The sequence below is a fragment of the Lepus europaeus genome, chromosome 3 (assembly GCF_033115175.1).
Source record: "Lepus europaeus isolate LE1 chromosome 3, mLepTim1.pri, whole genome shotgun sequence".
In the NCBI taxonomy this organism is placed as follows: domain Eukaryota; kingdom Metazoa; phylum Chordata; class Mammalia; order Lagomorpha; family Leporidae; genus Lepus; species Lepus europaeus.
Window position 1 is genome coordinate 31,851,988 of NC_084829.1, and position 16,352 is coordinate 31,868,339.

Below are 16,352 nucleotides of genomic sequence, written 5' to 3' on the forward strand. Positions count from 1 at the left end.
TCTGTTATAAAAATGTCCGTTTAGGTCACTGGTTGCCGATATTTTGACGAACGGGCTGTTCCTAGTCTATTTTTTGTTCGATGATTTGCATACATTAATGCAAACAAATGAAACTAGGCCGAGAAGGTCTACACTGAGGGTGCCATGATTCGCCCCCCGACCCCGGCACTGGCCTGTCTAGCCACCTCATTTGCATGACGTGATTTAGTAAGTACAGGCCCCACCCCTCCGGGGTTTTCACCTCTCGCGTAAAGACGCGTGAGCTGGGACTCTGCCCCGGTCTACGTAAGCCCCGCCTCCGGTAGCTAATCCCTCCCGTCCGCCGCCGTCTTCTCGCCGGGTCTCCTCGGCTGAAAACACTGTATCGTTTCCTTCCACTTTCAGCGTCCCTACGTCTCCGCTCCCATATTTCCACGAACGCACGACGCACGCCCCGCCTCTTTCTCCCACCATTCGTCGTGTAAATTCTGCGCCCCAACCGCCCGGCCGACCGGCGTCGAATTCCCACCCCCTCTGCACGTCTCAACGGCCGACGCCGGTGGCCCGCCTCCTCAGCCAACCGGCGTCCCAGCGTCTGTAAGTCCCTCCTCTTTATGCAAATACCCTCTGCATGCTCTGCACGCCCTGCCTCTTTTTTTTAAAAAGGATAGTCTTGGAAGTAAAGAGGGGTAGGATAGAGAGCGCCCCGCCCTTTATGCAAATAGAGGGGCGTGTCCAGGCTCGAAGGGAGGCGGGAGGTGGGGGGGCGCTCCCGGGGGCGGCGGTTGCCCGGATGGGCCGTTAGTCGGAGCCCAGCCGCGGAGTGAGCGAGGGAGACGGGAGGAGCCGAACCCGGCGCCATCCGCCGCCATCCGCCCCCGCCCCACCGCCATCCCGCCCCGGGGAGCCCCTAAGCCCCGGTCCCGAACCCTTGCGCACCCGGCCAGGTAAGTATGGGCGAGCCGAGCGCTGACGCCCTTTTCCGGCGCGGAGCGGTGTTGGCGGCGGCGGCGACGGCGGCAGTGGCGGCGGCGGCGGCGGTGGCGGGCCGGGGGGGAGGAGAAGCTGCCATTAGCCGCCGCCATTTTGTCCTCCTGCTGCCGGGCCTGACTGCCCCTCCCCCTCCGGGACCTCTACCCCGGGACCCGCAGCTCCAGCTCCTCTCGCAGGGTCTGCAGCCTAACCTTGCCCACCCACGACCCTGGCTTCAAGGCGCGACCCCCCTCTCTGAGCCCCTGCTTCCCCACCCTCCGCTGCGCTCCTGGCTCCTCGCCTCCATCTGTTGACCCGCTTCCCCTCGGTCGCCTCCCTGGGGTGGGCCGCGCCCGAGGGTCCTCTCAGAAGGTCTCTTTTCCTCCATGTTGGGCCCCTTCGCATCTCCCGGCGCTAGGGTTCCCCCTTCTTGGCACCGCTCTGCGTCGAGGCACTCCCCCCGGGACCCTGCTCTCACCCAGCATCATCTTTCTGCATTCCTCGATCTTCCCCCTGCCGTTTCATTTCCCTCGTTCCTTGTCCTCGCCTTTCTCCCGCGACTCCCTTTTTCTTCCTGGGTCTCTTGACACTGCCCCCTTACTTTTGTGGGGCCCTGCATCCTGTCTGCCATTCCTGCCTCATGTATTTCCCACCTGCTTCCTTACGCTCTTGTTTGCACCAGCCTATTCGCTCCTCCACCCTCCTGTTCCCTTCTCCTGTGCTTACGTTCCCAGATAGAGCTCCTCAGACATTTACAAAGCGAGCCCCCATCGCCTCATCTCTAGCCGTGAACTTCTCTCCCCGATTTCAGCTTTCATCCTGGGCTTGTCTGGATCTCCCTGCTTTCTTCCCACCATTTCTCACCTCGTTTCCTTTACACTATTACCCAGAAATGAATGCTCGTTCTAGAATGGACTCCGGATGGAGAGCTTTGGCCTGCTCGGGGCGAGGGGGTAATTGGGGGAAGAATGACCGGCGAGGGGAGTTTTTTTAACGAGGATAGGGAAATGGGAGTTGGTTCTGGTGTGAGGCCTGAGGTTACAGAGTGCTGTCGAGGTGGATCTGTGAAATGCTTTGTTTTTCTCAATTCTGTGTCTGAGAACCCAGAATTTCTATAGAGACAGGATTGTTTTTTCCAGGAGCTGAGATGGGAACAAGTTGAGAGAAAGATTGGTTATTTCAAAACTTGGGCTTCTGCAATCCGGGTCTGTGTAAGCCACTGTTTGTTTCATGAGGGTTTCTCTGGCACCAGCTCCTAGTCTGACTGAGCAAGCTCATAAAATCTTTAAACTCCCAGCATACCTTCCTGCAAACCTTCCCAGATGGGACTTAAGGCTGCTGGGGGTGGAACCTGGGGCACAGGGCCCTGGGGCATGATTAGGGAGCTGGTGTCTAACAGTAGGGCTGTATGAAGCGCTCCTCCTGACATGATGGAACTGTGTGCCTGCCTCCTTCTGCTTTTTTCCTGGGAGCTGGATTTGCCTGCCCTGTTTTATTGTAGGTCTCTGACATGATTTTGGTCGAGAGAGAAGAGATGACTGGGGGTAACGAAGAGAACACTACCCTTTATGGATGGGCACCAAGGGCGGTGTGTTTATATTAGGAGGATACTAGATTTTTATTTGGCTTCCTTGGCAAGAAATGGGGGAAAGGGAACATGGCAGCTGGGCTTTGTGGGAGCTGAGGGACTGGGGCTGGAGTACATAGGCTGGAGGAGAAGATGCCAGAGGGTCACAGGCTGCGTCCTTAATGAGAATGAGAGGGAGCTTCTAGTCGTCTGTAAAGGGGGCAGAGACAGACACTTGTCTGGCCCACAGGCTCCGGCACGTTTTGGGGGAGGAGCCTGCAGGACCCAACGTACTCAATGAGCTTCCAGCGCAATGTCCGATCGCTCGGGGCCGACTGCCAAGGGGAAGGATGGAAAGAAGTATTCCTCGCTCAACCTGTTTGATACGTATAAGGGCAAGTCCTTAGAGATCCAGAAACCCGCTGGTGAGGGTCCTGCAAAGATGCTCCTATGTTTGGAGGCTAGGCGTGGACGGGGCATATGTTTGAGAGCTCTTTGTTGGGGAATTGCTATAGTAGAGATACCACAAGATTGGAGGGACCCTGGAGATCTCCCGGCTTTGGGTCCAGGAGGGGGTACTGGGCTCTGGGTGAACACCAGTTATCCTCCTACAAAGGCGTGTCTGTGGTTCCCAGTCTTTGGACACGTAAGAATTGGAGGCAAAGCGATGTGGACTTGGGGAAGTTCTGGAGCCAGCTTGCTCCCCGCAGGCTCAAAACCAACCATCCCACATTGAAGCATTGGATGTAATGTATTTCATCCTTCCTGATAGGGGTTTCAGAGTTTATCAACTGCAGGGGAAGGGGATGACTTCCGGTAATAAGACACTGAGGGTGTCTAAATTGGGCCTAGTGTGGGAGGCTGTCAGATCTCTCAGGTGAGGCATTTTTGACCCATCTCTCCACCTTTTCTCCAGTTGCCCCTCGCCATGGCCTGCAGAGTCTCGGGAAAGTTGCCATTGCCCGGCGTATGCCACCCCCAGCCAACCTTCCAAGCCTGAAAGCCGAGAACAAAGGCAATGACCCGAATGTCTCAATAGTGCCGAAAGACGGAACAGGATGGGCAAGCAAACAGGAGCAGTCCGACCCCAAGAGGTAGACAGCCTTGGGGGCACCTAGAGTGATGGTATTATAACTTTGAACTTCAGGGTAAATTGGAGTGGGCTTGGTCCACATTAAGAGCCAGAGAGAGAAAGGGAGGCCCTTTTTTTACCCGTCCCAGGTTTAGATGATTCTAGAATGGTACCTTCAGTTTTCTGTTAGATGGAGTGAAAGCGTGAGGAAGCAGCAGCCTCTACAGGGTGACGATGTATTTTGTCCGAATGTTTGTCACTGGTAGCGATGGGTCAGGGTCCAGTCCTACCACCGCCAGTTGGAGAAGTGGGGTGGGCTTTTTAGGCTCCAGATAACCTTTGCGTCATGCTATCCCCTCAGTTCCGATGCCTCAACCGCTCAGCCGCCGGAATCGCAGCCACTGCCGGCTTCACAGACGCCTGCCTCCAACCAGCCGAAACGACCCCCAGCAGCCCCCGAGGTACCTGGAGAACTGGAAGGCTGGGAGGAAGAATGGCTCATAGCTCCTCCACCTGTATCACCATTTAACCCCTCTCTGCTTCCCCAGAACACTCCTTCGGTTCCAAGCGGGGTAAAGTCCTGGGCGCAAGCCAGCGTCACCCATGGAGCACATGGAGATGGTGAGTGCTGGGCACCGTGGGAGGCAGGCGCCCTGCACTCTCTGTTCGGTAAAGGGTCCTCAGTCCTCTTTGGCTAAATCTTAGCTCCCATGTTTAGTGTTGTGGGACACATGAGCAAGTTTAAGTCTCTCTTGGTTTTATACGAGGGGGTGGAGGGGTCTCAGAACTAACCTTGTGTCCGGGGGATGAGCACTTACTCCATAGAGGCGGAGTCTGAAGCATGCATCCTGGCACTTTAGTGATGTGTCCTCAGTACTGCACTTCTCTCTCGTTCTGCACCCCCGTCCTCACAGGTGGAAGGGCATCAAGCCTACTGTCACGATTCTCTCGAGAGGAATTTCCGACCCTGCAGGCGGCTGGCGACCAGGACAAGGCTGCCAAGGAAAGGGAGTCTGGCGAACAGTCGTCTGGGCCCGGACCAAGCCTCCGCCCCCAAAGTAAGTGGCTGGCTTTGGACTAGACAGTACCTGTTCCCTCTCAGAGTGTTTTTTATTCCCCTTCCTCTGGCACGTTTTCATGAACTGTGTTCACTTGTCCCTGAAGCAACTGATAAATCTCTCTGCTTTTTCCAAAACATAGATTCTACAACCTGGAGGGACGGAGGTGGGCGTGGCCCTGATGAGCTGGAGGGCCCGGACTCCAAACTTCATCATGGTCATGATCCCCGGGGCGGGCTGCAGCCCTCGGGCCCACCTCAGTTCCCTCCCTACCGCGGAATGATGCCGCCCTTTGTGAGTTTGGATGTCTGGTTTTGGAGGGGTTTGCACTGGAAGCTAGGGAATAGGAATTGGGACTTGGTTGTTAGAGCTAAAAAGCAGGCACCTAGGTGATCTAGGTAGATGGGACATGATAGCAGGCTGGCAGCGCTAGCGGGCTGCTTGACTCTCCCCTCTGAGCACCTGCTCTTGGGCCCTTTTGCAGATGTATCCCCCATATCTCCCGTTCCCTCCGCCCTATGGACCCCAGGGGCCTTACCGATATCCTACTCCTGATGGGCCCAGGTGAGCGATCCAGATCTGGGTTGTGGTTGGGGGGCAGGGCAAGCCTATTGGGGAGATAATGGTTTCTTTCTAGCCAGGAGGCGTAGTCTTGCATGGGCTGTACAACATGTTGTCTTGTTTCTCTTCTCTGCCATTTGCTTTTCTGCACACAGCCGTTTTCCCCGTGTGGCGGGCCCCCGAGGCTCAGGGCCGCCCATGCGCCTGGTGGAACCTGTAGGTCGGCCTTCTATTCTTAAAGAGGATAATCTCAAAGAGTTTGACCAGTTGGACCAGGAGAATGATGATGGTTGGGCAGGTAGGTGAATAGGCAACAACATTTGGATTTTAAAAGACAAAACTCAGATAAGGAAGAAATGGAGGGTTTGTGTGGGAGGAAAGCATCCAGTGAAGGGTTGAAAGGAACTTAAGTTCAGGCAAAATATTGGGGGTGAGTGAAAGGCATCAGAGTTGCTGTGTCTAGACTTTGGAGGGGGGTGGTGTTGGCGTTAGTAGTGCGTCCCATCATGGGGTTCTGGACAGTTGTTTTTGTGTCTCAGGAAGACACTTGACCGAATAGAATGTTTGGGTTACTGTTCTGAATTTTTCTCCTCAGGGGCCCATGAGGAGGTCGACTACACTGAAAAGCTCAAATTCAGCGATGAGGAAGATGGGCGAGACTCTGATGAGGAGGGAGCTGAGGGCCAGTGAGTTAGGGCCCTTGGGATTGGAGGGGCTTAGTTTTTCTCACAGTAATGTACTCTTCAGAGGAGCTGGGTTTTAATTCCACTTTTAATCTGCTCACAGCAAGGATCCCCAGTCAGCTGCTGGTGAGGAACGGCCCCCCGAAGCAGATGGCAAAAAGGGCAGCTCCCCTGGAAGCGAGCCGCCCCCTCCCAAGACGGCCTGGGCAGAGACCTCGAGGCCGACAGAGACAGAGCCGGGGCCTCCTACCCCAAAGCCTCCCCCACCCCCACCTCACCGGGGCCCCGCCGGGAACTGGGGCCCCCCTGGGGACTACCCAGTGAGTGTCTAAAATGAGGGGTTGACAGGGTCAGTTGTGGGAGATTAGTGTCAGCTGAGTGATGGAAGCGATGGTAGCAGAGGTAGCTGGGGTGGGGAGGTGGGGTCTGAAATGGGCTCTGCAGTGTAGGGCTGCAGGGTATCTGGAAGTCTTGGGAACATGCTTGGTGTTGGAGGAGTCTGGGTGTGAAGAGAGAGAAATTTGGGATGCTAGTGAGGAAGAACAGGGTGGCCTTTAGATCTCTAAAGGAGAGGGAACAGAAAAAAACCCCAGGGTTGTGAGTTTGTCCCCACCCGTGAGGCCCTCCGCCTCAAGGCCTGGTGCTTGCACACTGCAGCTAGCTAGATCTGTGCGAGAGGTGGTGGGAAGTGTAATGCCTGACAGCTCATCTTGCCGGATCTGTCCCTGGCCAGGATCGTGGGGGCCCTCCCTGCAAGCCCCCAGCACCTGAAGATGAGGATGAGGCCTGGCGGCAGCGGCGAAAACAATCTTCATCTGAGATCTCCCTGGCGGTGGAGCGGGCCCGGCGGCGGCGAGAAGAGGAGGAACGCCGCATGCAGGAAGAGCGCCGGGCAGCCTGCGCGGAGAAACTCAAGCGGCTCGATGAAAAGTTTGGGGCACCTGACAAGAGGCTCAAAGCAGAGCCTGCTGCCCCCCCTGCTGCCCCTCCTGTCGCAGCTGCAACCCCTGCAGTCCCCAAAGAACCCACACCGCCAGCTCCTCCGCCAGCACCAGCTCCAACCCCAGAGAAAGAACCTGAGGAGCCAGCGCAGACCCCTCCTGCCCAGTCCACCCCCAGTCCAGGTGTGGCTCCAGCTGCCACTCTGGTGAGTGGTGGTGGCACTACCAGTAGCACCAGCAGTGGCAGCTTCGAAGCCAGCCCAGGTATGCAGTAGGGGAGAGGTATTCTCAGGTGTGGTGTCAGGTCTTGGCTTGGGGTGCAGGGTGGGAAGGACGGAGTAAGCGAGGAAGAAGGCATTTGTTGTAGTTTGTTGGACTATCAGTAGGAGGAAAGGGGGCTCTGAAAAGAGAGAAGGGTCTTAAACCACTTTCTGTAGGCTTAGAAAGGAGCTAAACTGAGGAGTGTTGGTGTCGGTAGTTTGTAAGTGAATACCACTGTTAGTGGCTCCTGAGGGGTTTGAATGGGTAGCGCTTTAGAAGTAGATTCTCTGTGGAGCACCTCTGATTTTGAGAGGGAGCTAGCAGTGAGGGCTGAAGTTGCTGGGGTTGTTGGTTGATGGAGTATGTCATTCTGATCTTTTTAGTGGAACCCCAGCTGCCTTCAAAAGAGGGTCCTGAACCACCAGAAGAGCTTCCCCCTCCTAGCACACCCCCAGCCCCGAAGGTGGAACCCAAGAGTGATGGGGTTGGTCCTGCCCGGCAGCCCCCCAGCCAGGGTTTGGGCTATCCCAAATATCAGAAGTCGTTACCACCTCGTTTCCAGCGGCAGCAGCAGGTGAGGTCCAGCGCTTGTTGCCGTCTCGCCCAGGCTTTCTGGCGGAGTTGTACACTGAGTCTGTGTGCTGCTCCGTGGTGCTGCAGGCTTTGGTGACCTCCACCCTGTCTGCTCTTCCCCAGGAGCAGCTCCTGAAGCAGCAGCAGCAGCAGCAGCAGTGGCAGCAGCAGCAGCAGCAGGGCTCTGCCACGCCTGCCCCAGTGCCCCCATCACCACCACAGCCTGTGACCCTGGGGGCTGTGCCGGCTCCACAGGCTCCACCCCCACCCCCCAAGGCCCTGTATCCAGGTGCCCTGGGCCGACCCCCACCCATGCCGCCAATGAACTTTGATCCCCGCTGGATGATGATTCCTCCTTACATGGACCCCCGGCTCCTCCAGGGCCGGCCCCCTCTGGACTTCTACCCTCCTGGTGTGCACCCCTCTGGTAAGCGGCCAAGGGAGGCCCTGAATCCTAGGCGGTGGGGTCAGGGTGTCACTAATGGGACCCAGGTGGGACTAGTCTTAGCACTACTGAGATAGTTTTGTTGTGAGTGTGGGATTGGAGAGAAAAATAAACAGTGGTCCTTTGTTGGCCAGGATTGATTTGGTAGGGTCGAAGTTGATTCTTTCATAGGAAGGCTGAGCATGAGCATCCCTGTTTCCTGGGCAAGGCCCAGATTTCCTGGCAACAAGAGGCAGAGGAGCTGACTCCACAGGGAAGACTAGAGGGGGAGACCTTTTTGGGGGCTGGGGTGCTTGTGATGGAGGAGTTGTTTTTCTTACTCTTCGGTTTCCGCAGGCCTAGTTCCCCGCGAGCGCTCAGACAGTGGGGGCTCAAGCTCAGAGCCATTCGAACGCCATGCACCCACCCTTTTACGGGAACGGGGCACTCCACCAGTGGATCCAAAATTGGCCTGGGTAGGAGATGTCTTTACCACTACGCCCACCGATCCTCGCCCGCTGACCTCACCACTGCGCCAGGCTGCGGATGAGGATGACAAGGGGGTGAGGTGAGTGCTGTGCTAAGAAATTTCGGAAAGGTGTGCCCAGTTGATTATAAAGAACTCTTGATCCCCTCTTAGTTCTGATTTTCCTTATTCTGAGATGCGCATTTCCATTCTTTCCTGTCTTCTTTTTCAGGAGCGAGACTCCTCCAGCACCTCCCCCTCCACCCTATCTGGCCAATTATCCAGGCTTCCCTGAGAATGGAGCCCCTGGACCCCCGATCTCTCGATTTTCTCTGGAAGAGCCAGTTCCCCCAGGGCCCCGTCCACTCCCCTGGCCCCCAGGCAGTGAGGAGGCAGCCAAGATACAAGCTCCAGCACCCAAGAAGGAATCCCCCAAGGAAGAGATTCCACAGCTGACAGGGCCTGAAGCAGGTCGAAAGCCTGCCCGTGGAGTTGGGGGTGGGGGCCAAGGCCCCCCACCTCCACGCAGAGAGAGCCGCACTGAGACCCGCTGGGGCCCCCGCCCAGGCAGCAGTCGGCGTGGCATGCCGCCAGAGGAGCCAGGGGCCCCTCCCCGCCGGGCAGGGCCTATAAAGAAACCACCACCTGCAAAAGTGGAAGAGGTGCCTTCCAAGCCCCTTGAACAGGGGGATGAGACCCCTAAGGCCCCAAAACCAGACCCTCTCAAGACAGCCAAGGGGAAGATGGGCCCCAAGGAGACCCCACCCGGTGGGAATCTTTCCCCTGCACCGAGGCTTCGGAGGGACTATTCTTATGAAAGAGTGGGTCCTACATCTTGCCGCGGTCGGGGCCGAGGGGAGTATTTTGCCAGAGGGAGGGGTTTTCGGGGGACCTATGGAGGGCGGGGCCGGGGAGCCCGAAGCCGAGAGTTCCGCAGTTACCGAGAGTTCCGCGGAGAAGATGGGCGTGGAGGTGGGGCAGGGGGACCAAACCACCCCCCGGCTCCCCGAGGCCGCACTGCCAGTGAGACAAGAAGCGAAGGTTCAGAGTACGAAGAGATTCCCAAGCGCCGCCGACAGCGTGGCTCCGAAACCGGCAGTGAGACCCATGAGAGTGATCTGGCCCCTTCTGACAAGGAGGCCCCACCACCCAAGGAGGGAGTACTCACCCAGGTGCCCCTGGCTCCCCCCCCACCAGGGGCCCCCCCTTCACCCGCCCCAGCTCGCTTCTCCACTGCGCGGGGTGGACGAGTCTTCACGCCAAGAGGGGTGCCGTCTCGCCGGGGCCGCGGGGGAGGGCGGCCCCCTCCCCCTGTTTGCCCAGGCTGGAGCCCTCCAACCAAGTCCTTGGCTCCCAAGAAACCTCCAACAGGTCCTTTGCCGACGAACAAGGAGCCTTTGAAAGAGAAGCTGATTCCAGGGCCTCTGTCTCCCGTGGCGCGGGGAGGCGGCAGTGCAGGCAGCAACATAGGCATAGGTGTGGAAGATGGGGAAAGACCCCGAAGGAGGCGCCATGGCAGGGCTCAGCAGCAAGATAAACCGCCTCGTTTTCGGAGGCTGAAGCAGGAACGGGAGAATGCAGCCAGAGGGGCTGAGGGCAAGCCCTCTTCCCTAGCCCTCCCAGCCCCCACTCCTGGACCTGAGGAGCCACTCCCAGCTGTTGCCGCACCCGCACCGCCTCGCCGGGCAGCTGCCAAGTCTCCCGATCTGTCAAACCAGAACTCGGACCAAGCCAATGAAGAATGGGAGACTGCATCGGAGAGCAGCGACTTTGCCAGTGAGCGCCGAGGGGACAAGGAGGCTCCCCCACAAGCACTGATGGCCCCCAAAGCTGTGGGAGCTCCTGGGGGCAGCGGAGGTGGAGCTGGTCCAGGTATTTCAACCATGTCCCGTGGAGATCTGAGCCAGAGAGCCAAGGACTTGAGCAAGCGCAGCTTTTCCAGTCAGCGGCCAGGCATGGATCGGCAGAACCGACGCCCAGGCCCAGGGGGCAAGGCTGGCGGCGGTGGCGGTGGCGGCAGTGGCGGGGGTCCTGGGGGAAGGACTGGCCCAGGACGAGGGGACAAAAGGAGCTGGCCCTCGCCCAAAAACCGAAGGTAGGTAGAAGTAAACAGTTAGGTTAATATTCTGTTATTTGAAAGAAAACTATACCTAAATACCTACAAGAGCCAGGATTGGGCCAGGAGTCCAGAACTCTGACTCGGGTCTGCTGTGGTGGTGGCAGGCCCCACTGCTGGAGTCCAGGGTGCACATGGGCAGGAAGCTGGGTTGGCTCAGGGGCAGGGCCCCAGTCAGGGCACTCTGATGGTGGTGCGGGTGCTCCAAGTGGTGGTGTCTTGACGTACTAGGCCAAACCTGCCTGGGAAGGGAGACCGCGGAGGGTGAGGAAGCTTGGGCTGTGAGGGCACATGAGCCCGTTAGGAAGGCACAGGAAGTTCAGGCATAGGTGAGACGGCAGCAAAGCAGTGACAGCATACTGCCTGCAGGTGTGTCCCTGTCTTCCGTCTTCCGCCCCATAGAGCTGTGTGTGGAGAAACAGTCACCTGTAGTCGGAGAATCGAGTTTGTGAGAGAAGTTGGACTTAAAGGGACAGGGGCTCGAGTTAGTGAGCCCTGGGGCCAATGTTGTTTCTCCTCAGCCGTCCTCCAGAGGAGCGTCCTCCGGGGCTGCCCCTGCCGCCTCCACCCCCCAGCAGTTCTGCTGTCTTCCGCCTGGACCAAGTTATCCACAGCAACCCTGCTGGCATCCAACAGGCTCTGGCCCAGCTTAGCAGTCGCCAAGGGAGTGTAACTGCAGCAGGGGGGCACCCAAGACCCAAGCCTGGGCCTCCCCAAGCCCCTCAGGGCCCTTCTCCTCGGCCCCCAACCCGATACGACCCCCAGAGGGCCAGCAGCAACAACGCCAGTTCTGGTAAGCTGGAGGGGGTTTGGGTGGGAAGGTCTCCATCCCAGAGAAGGTCAGGTGCTGGAGGGGAAGTGTGGCCTGGGGCCCTCCTCCTGGGTGTCTGCAGTGCAGGGGAGCGGGGAGCACTGAGAGGTGTAGGAGTGAGGGGGGTAAGGCAGATGCTGACAGCTTTCCCCTCTTCCCCAGATGCCCACTTTGAGGAGCCAGGGCCGATGGTGAGAGGAGTGAGCGGGACTCCCCGGGATTCTGCTGGGGTTAATCCCTTCCCCTCCAAACGGCGGGAGCGGCCTCCCAGGAAACCAGAGTTGCTACAAGAGGTAAGGGCTGGGGTGTGAGGTCATGTGTCACTGAGCTCCGCTTTGGAAGGTTCTTGTTCTTGATTGTTTCCTCCATTTCCCCTGTGTATTGCTGTCATGGTTTCCTCACTTCAGGTAGTCACTGCTTGTCTCCTGTCCGTGTTGGCCCTCCTCCTCACCTTGTCCCAGCCTCCTATGTTTCCCTCCTAATTCATGTTTTGCCTCTGGTCTTTGTCATCTCTAGGAATCTTTGCCACCTTCTCATAGCTCTGGATTTCTGGGCCCCAAGCCTGAGGTCCCAGGCCCTCAGGGGGAATCCAGAGATACAGGCACAGAGGCTCTGACTCCTCACATCTGGAACCGTTTGCATAGTGGTGAGTAAAGCTGAGGGAAGGGAGAGGCTGGTGGAGGGCTGAAAGAGTGAGATGGGCTTCAGAACTGTTTTCTCTCACTTCCTGTATCCTGGTCGGTGCTCCCCTCTCCAGCCACTAGCCGAAAAAATTACCGGCCTGGATCCATGGAGCCCTGGATGGAGCCCCTGAGTCCTTTTGAAGATGTGGCTGGCACAGAGGTGAGTGAGCATGGGAGGGACGCGTGAGCTGGGAGTTGGTTGAGAACTGGCCGTAACTGTCCCTGCCTGTTTTGGGTCACGTCGGGCTGTTCTACACAGCGGCCTCTTCAGTTTGTCTGCGTGTGGGAATCAGTCAGGAATCGGGGTGCTTTCTACCCTGGCTTAACCGGCTCCTTCTCCACTCCTCTCAGATGAGTCAGTCTGACAGTGGGGTGGACCTGAGTGGGGATTCTCAGGTGTCATCAGGTCCCTGCAGCCAGCGAAGCTCCCCTGATGGAGGACTCAAGGGGGCAGCAGAGGGACCCCCCAAGCGGCCTGGAGGCCCCTCACCCCTGAATGCTGTTCCTGGTGAGGGTCCACCTGGCTCTGAACCCTCTGAACCTCCTAGGAGACGGCCACCTGCCCCCCACGATGGGGACAGAAAGGTAAAAGACCAGGAAAGGTTAAGAGGAACGTTTCTAAGCACCTGCTTGTCCTCCCTTTGCCCCTTTCCTCTGCCTCTGCTCCGGGGATTCCTTGATGTGGGATCCCCTCTCCTTTCTCCATCCCTACTTTATTATGTTCCCTATCCCAGGAGCTGCCCCGGGAGCAGCCTCTGCCCCCTGGCCCCATTGGCACAGAACGATCTCAGCGTACAGAGCGAGGCCCGGAGCCTGGCCCTCTCCGGCCATCCCATCGACCTGGCCCCCCAGTCCAGTTTGGCACTAGTGACAAGGTGTGCTGTGGGCTGGATCTGGGGGTCCTGGGCTGGGTGGAGAGAAGGGAAGGGCTGGAGGGAGGACTTGAAGCTCAGCTGGCAATCTTCATGCCTCGTGACCACAGGATTCAGACTTGCGCCTAGCGGTGAGAGACAGTTTAAGAGCAGAGAAGGAGCGAACCACATCCGTCACTGAGGTGAGTGTGAGAATGAGAGTTCAGCAAGGCTCAAGATTCCTGGTGAAGATCGCTGGGAGTGGCCTGGGCATCCAGGATGCCAGATATCTCCCTTAGCAAGGCCTCTCCTTCCCAGGCCATTCCAATACCCCGAGACTGGGAGCTTCTCCCCAGTACTTCTGCCTCGGCTGAGCCACAATCCAAGAACCTGGCTTCTGGGCACTGTGGCCCAGAGCCCAGCTCCTCAGGCCAGCGTCTGTACCCTGAGGTCTTCTACAGCAGCCCCGGGCCTCCCAGCTCTCAGGTGAGCCTCACTTCCCATCCTGTGACCCCCCTGAGTGAAGAGTCCTACTTTCTGCCTGCTAAGCCTTCCTGTGTTAGGAAGTTTCCAGACCCCTTGTTTCTTTTTTTCTTACTCTAGTTTTCCCCTTGCTTTCACTGCAGTGGGTGGGAAGTGCTAGGTTTCCAGACTGGAGGAACTGGGGCTGTGGGGCTATTGCAGCCATGCTCTTTTGCCCCACAGGTCTCTGGCGGAGCCATGGACTCTCAGTTACATCCCAACAACGGCGGCTTCCGCCCAGGGACCCCCTCTCTGCACCCTTACAGGTGAGACGAGATCCCTTGGGCCTCAGAAGGGAATGGAGATACTTCAGGGGAAAGGGAAGCCAGAATGGCACATCGCGGCATTACTCGGGCTAGAGGAGTAAATGCCTGGTTCCTAACGTCTCTGTTCACCTTCATTTCTTCTAGATCACAGCCCCTATACCTACCCCCCGGCCCAGCCCCTCCCTCGGCACTTCTCTCTGGGGTAGCTCTCAAGGGCCAGTTTCTGGATTTCTCAGCACTGCAAGCAACAGAGCTGGGCAAGTTGCCAGCTGGAGGAGTTCTCTACCCACCACCCTCCTTCCTCTACTCGCCAGCTTTCTGCCCGAGCCCCCTGCCCGACCCACCCTTGCTTCAGGTAAGAGGTGGGCAGGTGCTGCTAGGGTTTAGCAGTTAGGGGTGAGGGAGAGCACTCTGGGAGGAGGGGGAGGAGTTGCTATTTCTGCACATTCCTCAATAGGTGCGCCAGGATCTGCCATCCCCTTCGGATTTTTACTCTCCTCTGCAGCCCGGTGGCCAGAGTGGCTTCCTTCCTTCAGGGGCCCCTGCCCAGCAGGTACCTCTTCTCTTCCCGTTCTCCCTTCATTCTACTTCTCACTTTGTTGTGATTACCCTTGGTTTTCCGGCGTTTCTCGCCTTCCCCAACACGCACGCCCAAATGTATTACAGATGCTTCTACCCATGGTAGACTCTCAGCTGCCTGTGGTGAACTTCGGCTCCCTGCCGCCAGCGCCACCTCCTGCCCCACCTCCCCTTTCTCTGTTACCTGTGGGTCCTGCTCTGCAGCCCCCCAGTCTAGCTGTGCGGCCCCCACCCGCTCCTGCTACTCGGGTGCTGCCTTCACCTGCCAGGCCTTTCCCCGCTAGCTTGGGGCGAGCAGAGGTAAGGTACATGAATCACGGTGCCAGGGAACTCCACAAGTTAGGGATAGGGATCTCGAGACAGACGGGTTGAGAAGCAGGGCTGTCACAAATTTTTCTCCTTCAGCTGCACCCAGTGGAACTAAAGCCGTTCCAGGATTATCGAAAACTGAGCAGCAACCTTGGACCTGGGTCCTCACGTCCTCCCCCAGCTGGAAGGTAAGAGGATTGGCATGCAGGGCCTCCCTCCCTGCGGGCTCTCCACCTGGGGCCAGAGGTCAGGTCCTAGGCTTGCCGTAAACACTTGTCTGCCCTTAGGTCCTTCTCGGGTCTCAATTCCCGTCTCAAGGCCCCGCCTTCCACCTACAGCGGAGTATTCCGCACCCAGCGCATCGACCTCTACCAGCAGGTGAAGAAGAGACCCTTGTGGCCCCAAGTCTGCCTGACTTCCTGTCCTTCCATCCCTGGCACCTCCCACTAAGCCTCTCTCCACACCTACTGTCCCTTAGGCCTCCCCACCGGATGCTCTGCGCTGGATGCCGAAGCCTTGGGAGCGGACAGGGCCACCTTCTCGAGAAGGGCCTTCCCGAAGGACAGAGGAGCCTGGGTCCCGAGGGGACAAGGAGCCTGGGCTGCCCCCACCCCACTGAGGGAGTTCCCCTTGCCCCCCACCCCCGGGGCTTGTATATAGATTATAAATATATAAAGGGGAAAGGGGTGGGTGTGGAGGGGCTGTGGGGCTGGTGCCTCGCTTCCCCTCCTCCCCCTTCCCCTGGTCCCCTATCCCTGGGGCCGTTTGTTAAAAAAGAATAATAAAAGGATTAAAAAAAAAATCCCAGAAACAGTTGTGGGGAGGGATGGGTGGGTTGGTGTCTTACAGCATGGTGTTGACATGTATGTGGGTTCAGTCAGAACTGTTAGTCAAGTGTTCCTTTCAAATTACCTCAAAAACGTGACCATGTTACTGGATCTTCAAGGTTGGCAGTTTGGGCTGGGGCTTACCTGGGCCCATCTTCTTGGGCCAGTTGGGAAGTCAGGTGGTTGCCTGAATGCAGCTGATAGCTGGGCTGGCCCTAGTATGGCTCCCTACACATGTCATTTGGGGTCTTGGTGAAAGGTGGAACCCCTCCAGACTGTCAGCCATTGTCCCCAGACGGCTCCTGTAGTGGGGTGTTAGCAGGACTTGTGGGTAGAAGTTGCAGAGCTGGTGACTTGACCTTCAGATGGTACGTCACATTGTTGGTCCTGCAATAAGCTAGTTAGAATGGATGGGAGAGGGCATAACTGCAGTTGATGACAGCAAAACGTTGGCTGCCATGCCTCTGGTCCCACTGACAAGACTGAGAAGTCCTGTTCATAGCTGTCCTGAGCCTTGGTAGACTGGTTAAGTGTCATCAGATATGGCTGGATTTCATGGGAATCCCAGTTAGCAGGCTAAAATACTAAGGTCTCGAGCTGCTTAGGAATTGAAAAGCATTTTCTGTTCTAGCATGTACTTAGGATACATGTCTTCCATCTCCGAACTCCTTACACGAACACATGTGTGTACATAAAATGTGTCTGGGATTATTCAGGGGCAGCCACCGTGAAGCTAAGGATCCCCACACCCTGGGATGGACTTACACCTCTATTTCCTACACAGCTTCAAGGGATGCAGCAGGTGGTGGCCCGAGTCCTTGGGTTCCTGCC

The 16,352-nt window shown here is 57.6% G+C and overlaps 1 protein-coding gene and 1 non-coding gene across 4 annotated transcripts; both read left to right on the forward strand.

The window, feature by feature from the left end:
* Positions 1 to 339: 339 nt before the first annotated feature.
* Positions 340 to 15,502, forward strand: PRRC2A (proline rich coiled-coil 2A). 3 transcript variants are annotated; one of them, XM_062185812.1, is made up of 31 exons: positions 340 to 576; positions 2,769 to 2,943; positions 3,435 to 3,612; positions 3,952 to 4,051; positions 4,139 to 4,211; positions 4,505 to 4,648; positions 4,791 to 4,942; positions 5,133 to 5,212; positions 5,365 to 5,507; positions 5,805 to 5,895; positions 5,996 to 6,212; positions 6,626 to 7,097; positions 7,478 to 7,668; positions 7,791 to 8,094; positions 8,449 to 8,659; positions 8,790 to 10,652; positions 11,195 to 11,466; positions 11,647 to 11,777; positions 12,001 to 12,130; positions 12,242 to 12,327; positions 12,519 to 12,752; positions 12,902 to 13,042; positions 13,150 to 13,221; positions 13,337 to 13,504; positions 13,724 to 13,806; positions 13,951 to 14,161; positions 14,264 to 14,359; positions 14,473 to 14,685; positions 14,791 to 14,882; positions 14,982 to 15,072; positions 15,173 to 15,502. In XM_062185812.1, exons 2-31 carry the CDS (start codon positions 2,832 to 2,834, stop codon positions 15,311 to 15,313), a joined length of 6,492 nt encoding a protein of 2,163 aa, XP_062041796.1. In that variant the 5' UTR covers positions 340 to 576; positions 2,769 to 2,831; the 3' UTR covers positions 15,314 to 15,502. The 3 variants fall into 3 exon arrangements, with proteins under 3 accessions (XP_062041796.1, XP_062041795.1, XP_062041797.1); XM_062185811.1 differs by lacking the exon at positions 340 to 576 and adding an exon at positions 820 to 926; XM_062185813.1 differs by lacking the exons at positions 340 to 576; positions 14,473 to 14,685 and adding an exon at positions 820 to 926.
* LOC133757257 (small nucleolar RNA SNORA38) lies at positions 3,122 to 3,253 on the forward strand. Its single transcript, XR_009865628.1, has one exon. It is a non-coding gene; the product is annotated as a small nucleolar RNA SNORA38 (small nucleolar RNA).
* Positions 15,503 to 16,352: the final 850 nt, after the last annotated feature.

What these genes read in the sequence shown, in the direction of transcription:
- PRRC2A (XM_062185812.1), top strand. Translation starts at nt 2,832, where the DNA reads ATGTCCGATCGCTCGGGGCCGACTGCCAAGGGGAAGGATGGAAAGAAG. An exon ending in AGAGATCCAGAAACCCGCTG is followed by an intron (nt 2,944 to 3,434) that starts GTGAGGGTCCTG and finishes CCTTTTCTCCAG; the next exon opens with TTGCCCCTCGCCATGGCCTG. An exon ending in CCCTCGCCCAAAAACCGAAG is followed by an intron (nt 10,653 to 11,194) that starts GTAGGTAGAAGT and finishes GTTTCTCCTCAG; the next exon opens with CCGTCCTCCAGAGGAGCGTC.